Source organism: Hippocampus zosterae, chromosome 5 (genome assembly GCF_025434085.1).
Source record: "Hippocampus zosterae strain Florida chromosome 5, ASM2543408v3, whole genome shotgun sequence".
Classification (NCBI taxonomy): Eukaryota; Metazoa; Chordata; class Actinopteri; order Syngnathiformes; family Syngnathidae; genus Hippocampus; species Hippocampus zosterae.
Genome location: NC_067455.1, coordinates 20,369,074 through 20,375,647, shown reverse-complemented (window position 1 = coordinate 20,375,647; position 6,574 = coordinate 20,369,074). Strand labels below are relative to the sequence as shown.

Below are 6,574 nucleotides of genomic sequence, written 5' to 3'. Positions count from 1 at the left end.
TGCATATCTTGACTGTTCCATTCCTACAAATAATTTTCTTCTTGACACTGTAACATAAATTTAACTAGGTCTTTGCCTATACGGGTACAGTATTACATCACCAAATAACAGCCGAAGGAAGGCGGGACATTCAGAACAATACTTTGAGCTTATTGGGCGATGCAGAATTTTGTGCACGTCAAACAATCTTTCCTTTTGACCAATCATAACAACGGAAAGAAAAGTCGTCACGGACATGCGCATTGTTTTGACCAGACGAGTCACGTCATCTCGATTTTTGGTACAGTACGTCATGCGGCGAAAAATGCGGCCAAAACGCTTGTGACGAAGCAACCGTCTTCTACGCATAGCTACAACAGAACGTAAAACTGCCACATGCTGGAGAGTGATTAACTGTCGCGCACATTCATGAAAAAGATCCCCCAGAATGCGGAATGTCACCATGTGCAGTACACATGTGATAAAACACAGTCGCTGGTGCAGAAGTTGACTGCCAGAGTCGGTAATGGTAAATTGAAGCTCCAAGCACTTTGCCTTTTCACTCCCCGGTCATCCTGCATTAAAAATATGCACATCCAGCTATTTAATGGGGCAAATAATTTATAATTATTGGTCTAAAAAAAAGAAAATCAAAGGAAAGCACGGACCAAATAACCAAAATAAAACAGGATTTAAAACAATCATTTAAAATTTCACATGGCGACCCGGTTAGTGGTTAGTGCATCGACCTCACAGTGCAGAGGGCATGTGTTCAATTCCAGCTCCGGCCTCCCTGTGTGGCGTTTGCATGTTCTCCCTGGGCCTGCATGTGTTTTTCTCACGGTACTCTGGTTTCCTCCACTTTCCCAAAACATGCATGGCAGGTTGATAGAACACTCTAATTTAGAGTCTAATTTGACCCTTGGTATCAGAGAGGTGTTACTCGAGCCGGTCTTTGGCCTCGAGGACCGGCTCGGGTACGAGGGGCGGTCCTTGGTCCTGGGAGTCAAGTCCTTGGCCTTGGATTGCCGGTCCTCGGACACGAGTCTCAAGTCCTTCGTCTAGGTCTTGGCCTCGGATTGCCGGTCTGAGGACAGAATGAGATATTTGAGGCTCGAATCCCTTTACATTAGGATCGCTAAAATCACGAAGGAATCTAATAAATTCCATCGAAGGAAACCCTTATTGATGGTTAACTCTGTCGTTGTCCTTGGACACAACACTGCTTGGTATGAGTGTGAGAGTGGATGGTTTTTCGTCTCTGTGTGCCCTACGATTGGCTGGCAACCGGTTCAGGGTGTCCCCCGCCTACTGCCTGAAGACAGCTGGGATAGGCTCCAGCACCCCCCCGCCCCACTCACCACCACCACCACGCACGACCACCCCCCGCGACCCTTGTGAGGATAAAGCGGATCAGAAAATGGTTGGATGGATCAATGAAAACCTCACATGGAGAGAACGTCCAGCAGGTGTTGGTAGTGAGGGTCTGCCTCACTTGCCTTTCGTGCCTGCACGTCCCTGCTGATTGTGCTCACCTTATTTGGTCGGGAGCTTCTGTTGAGATGATTTGGGGAGACATTGTTAATTATGATATTGCTGGGCTGATTTGACCGTAGTATAGAAGCCATAAAAAAAATGTGACACTGCATGGTTCGGCAAATGTTTTATGATTAAAACATGAGGCTCACTGTAAATAACCTGCTGTACCGCTGACAGGTTGGAGGCTCATTCTTGACAGAGACGGTGCTGTGGAAATATTGGAAAACTATAATCGAATGCATATAAAACACATGTAGTGAGATTGCATAAAGTTAGAAATATTCTGTATTCAACATGTAAGGACAATCACACATTCAATCAATACAATATCAATGTTAGAAAATGATGAACCTCACTGAAAGTTGAATAATAGAACAAGACTTGTGTGAAACGACTACATTTCAATTCAAGCTAGCTCGCAGGAGCACAATTGGACTCTGTGTCTTTGACCTCCCAAATTATGAGACGTGTTTTGCACGTGTTATGAGAATTTTGTATTGTGTACTACGAGACTACCTCAATAAAACAAAAAAAATTTGAGTGAGTAGCACCCCCCCCATCCCCAGTGCTGAAAATGGATGGATGTTTTCAAAGTTTTAATTATCTTTCAATTGATTCCACATAGGGCGGAACAGTGATCAACCGATGAGCACGTTGGCCTGACAGTGCAGGTGCAGGAAGGGTTTGATTCCGGCTCCTACCTTCCCGTGTGGAGTTTGCAAGGTTTCTTTGTGCCTGCGTGGGTTTTCTCCGGGTACGCTGGTTTTTATTCACCATAAAAGTGGATGTTGATTACTGAAAATGTGTTTCCAAGTTTTTGTTTTGCGGGCCCTGAAATAGCCTTGGCCACCCCATGGCCATCCAAAGATACAGGAAAAAAAATCTATCGCCCACTGATTCCTGTGAGTATTGTTAAGTGCTCTTACAAGATATACAATTACTGTACTTCTATGTTGTTTGAAGCTTTAGAATTAAAGGCTGCAAAAACACCAAGATGATCGTCGGTGACTGTTTTCTACCCGGTGCGCAATGGCGTCACCAGGTGGTAGCCTTGGTCAAACATGAAGTACCTGTATATCACTGGTCACTAAACTTGTTAACCTTTATTTAACCAGGTAAGGCAATTGACAACAGTTTCTGACTACAATGTCGACCTGATCGCGGGCAGCAGGGCAAGGCAAGGCAGAATAAAAGCAAGTATAAAAACTACCAATACAATAAATTATATATATTCTGCACACTGCATAAATGCAAAACCCCCTGCTCAATATTTTGGTTTACAACGCAGAACTCTCTAATGTGGCGCCAAAATAAATGAATAACTAAATAAAACGAAAAAGGAAAATTGTCCATATTTAAGTCACTGATATGCAATTTTAATGCATCATTACATTACAATGTCCCTAAATTTGTTGTACCTGGGCTTCCTCAGAAAACGAAAAAGGAAAATTGTCCATATTTAAGTCACTGATATGCAATTTTAATGCATCATTACATTACATTGTCCCTAAATTTGTTGTACCTGGGCTTCCTCAGAGGTCCCAAAGGTCATAGCAAAGTCATTATAACATTAAAATTACAATCACAAATTACAATTTAGCAAAACGCGGAATTTCAGACGTGAACAGCTTTTAAGGCTTCTGTGAGGCTCCACGAATTCCACCACGCAAGCACCCCTCTCAGAGGATTATGATGGTATGGTCCAACCTCGGAGTGGTGCTGTTGTGTTTGGATTCGTCCTCCTTGGTTTCTCACCAGGTTACCGAGCGGCAGACTCCAATTTACAGTCTGACAGCAAGGAATATTTAAATAGCATTTACCGGAGACAAAGTGCATTGTCGTTTTTGGCGCGGTTCAAATTATTTTCACCAAGTTTGACTTTTGAACACCTGAGGTGTTTATTTTATTTAATCCTGCACATCCACGTTGAGTTTTGGAGAATAAACGAAGCGAAGAAGTTTGTGTACATCCCTACCTTTCCCTCTCGAGGAAATGAAGTCCTCGGTAAAGATGGTTTGGGGGTAGATTCATGGCGTTCGAGTTTGAAGTGGAACGGATCAAGGTGGGGAAAAACTTCACTCGGAGGTGACTGTTCCGGACTGACGTTGCGCACAGTGTCCATAACAGATGGGAAAAGACAAGATGCGCCTGTTGAGCACATCGTGCCGGTGTCAAAGCGAAGGAATTCGAATGAATGCAATAATGTACGGTGTGATGCAGTTATTTTTGCTTCTTGCTATCATACGGTCCTGTCAGGGCTGCCCGGAAAAATGTGCATGTTCCTCGCAAACAGTAAAATGCCAAAACCAGGGTTTGGACGCAATTCCGAATTTCATACCTGTCAATTCTAAGTTACTTGCAATCACGGGAAACAACATTTCGAGCATCAACGAGGACTCTTTTCCTAGCCACCTGGAATTATTAACAGATCTTGATCTCAGTGACAATGAGATGGAGGCTGTGGAGGAAACTGTGTTTCATAACATGCCAAACCTAGAACGGCTGGATCTGAGCAACAATAAAATCCAAACTTTCAGCGAAAATGCTTTTCCAGATGACAACAAATTGCAGGTGTTGAACCTCAGTAGGTCTTTTCACAACCATTCTTCTGTCAAGGGGATACTGAATATCCTCGAGAATGGAAACCTCCTCCAGCTGGCAGTTATGGATTTGTCCAACAATGATCTTGTGCTTCTGCCTGATGATTTATTTGCAAGTTTATCCAACCTGGTCAAGCTCAACTTGCAGAATAGCTCCATCATCTCCATCCCCGATGGGATACTAACGTTGCCGCAACTGCAAGACCTTGATCTGAGGCACAACCGTCTCAGGAATGTTCCTTCCACCTCCCTGATTGAGTTCAACTTGAAGTCAGACGTTCATATTCGTTTGGTAGGGAATCCCTGGCGTTGTGACTGTTCTATTGATGACTTGTTGGTGTGGCTCAATAACTCCACTCAGGTCACAGACATGAAGAACCTTACCTGTGCAGACCCTGAACGTCTGAGGGGCCAGCCACTATTGCAGGTGGAGCAGTCCCAGCTGAAGTGTTCGGGCAACATGGAAGGCGTGCTGGAGACTTCATATGTTTTCCTGGGGTTGGTGCTGGCACTGATTGGTGTCATATTCCTGTTGGTGCTCTACCTGAACCGCAAAGGCATCAAGCGCTGGATGTACAACATCCGGGATGCTTGTAGGGACCACATGGAGGGATATCATTACAGGTATGAAATAAACTCGGACCCACGTTTGGCCAATCTGAGCATCAATTCAGACGTGTGAGCAAGAATTGGGCTATTGTCCAGGACCCCCAGTGACACATTAATATGACTCAATACCACTGAAAGTTGCATGAGTCTTCCTGCCCCCCTTGCCGTGGCTCCCAATGAACCCTTTTATCCACTCACTTGTTCAACTACGGTTGCATGTTCTGTATCCCGCAGCTCTGTGTGTGACAGTTGCATGGACAATCAGTCATTATGATGATGGTGAAAAGACTGGTGAAGTTTACTTTGCCTGAAGGACAAACAAATAAACACACTGGCGTTTATTAACGCAATGACAGAATAATCCATATTCTACTGATCGTCATATCCTTATGTCATTGCTGAAGAGAAATTATATTACGCGTGTCTGGGTTTTTTTTCTCTGTTCAATACGTGAATTTGTGATCAATAGTTGGACTTGTTTGTATGATTATAGTGCACTTTATTTATGAGATTCATATGACTCATTTTCCTTGTGAAAATGTTCAGCTCAATAAAATGCCTCTGAATTGCTTGTATCCACATTGACTAAGGGCCTTTTAATCGTCAGAGCAGAAATTGGCAGACAGGAGTTTGTAGATATGTGCACATGCAACAGGTGTGCATCAATCACCCCTAAATTCCATCTAACATGACTCAAAATACCACTCGTGATTCCAAATACATTGTACCATTTCAATTTTTAGTTTGATTTGAAGTAGTCATTTAGGCATGCACTGCTGATAAGCTTTACTCTTCGGCTCCCTTCATCTGCACTCTTGTAGCTTGTTTGAATCAAAATAGCTATTTTTACGATTCAAGTGTGTGATGCAGCCTTAAAATTTTAAACGTGTCACACTGGATATTTGTTGTGCTCTCACAGACTTCGTCCTGCAAAATGTTTTCCCTCTCAGTTTTTGCCTTGAGTGTTCAGTAAGGTGACCTTTAACGATCAAGAGCATTTTTATGAACTCTGACCTGAGTGACCTCTCATTAATAAAATCTGTATTCCTGCTGTCGCACAAACAAGGTCAACAGAGCCAGTGATGAATAACTATGTCTTATATTGACTACCTCATGAATATTTGACTTGGATTTCATTGATTAAAATCAAAGTATGAAAAGGTTAAGCAAAGGTAAAAAGAGGACATTGCATCCAAAATGATCTATTCGTGGGTCTACAGAACGCGAGTGTGGCTGACTGCTATCTCCTACCCAATTTGCTTCCTGCTGTGAAATCTGATATAAATCCAAGGCTTGACAGTAAAAAAAAAAAAAATCAGTTTGAGCTGCAGCCAGTCGACAACTTTCAAACGCAGAGGCTTTCACGGACAAAGTCTCTCATTCATGAATTTCTTTATACTCCAGTGGCCACCTTAGTGACAAATACCAGAAAAGATCTAAACAATTTCATGGCACATTCAAATGAAGGCAAACTGCTCCCAAGATTCTAATGGGGCACAGAAAGGTATTATGGAAATGAGCTCAAGCAGCTTTATGCCTGAAAGAAACTAACACTAACCAAATGTGTTTTTCATCACCGTTTATGACATCACTTGACATTTTTACGACTGCCAGGTATGATTTGAATTGATAATTCTAATGAGACACACATTTTTAAGCCTCATTATAGTTCCCATAGCAGTCAAAGTGAATGAAAGGAAGGAGGGAAAAAAAGCCCTGATTGTTCTTTGCTTGTTGAGGAGTCCCCACAGATAATTATTTTCCACTCATCTAGCAACCAGTCTTGTGTGGCATGTAATAAACCTGCAACACCAAAGATTCCCCTCACGCCTTGTCTGTCAGGCTTA

At 42.8% G+C, this 6,574-nt stretch overlaps 1 protein-coding gene across 1 annotated transcript; it reads left to right on the top strand.

The window, feature by feature from the left end:
* The first annotated feature begins 3,239 nt into the window (after positions 1 to 3,239).
* tpbgb (trophoblast glycoprotein b) lies at positions 3,240 to 5,302 on the top strand. Its single transcript, XM_052064800.1, has one exon. The coding sequence runs from the start codon at positions 3,646 to 3,648 to the stop codon at positions 4,798 to 4,800; it is 1,155 nt and encodes a 384-aa protein (XP_051920760.1). The 5' UTR covers positions 3,240 to 3,645; the 3' UTR covers positions 4,801 to 5,302.
* Positions 5,303 to 6,574: the final 1,272 nt, after the last annotated feature.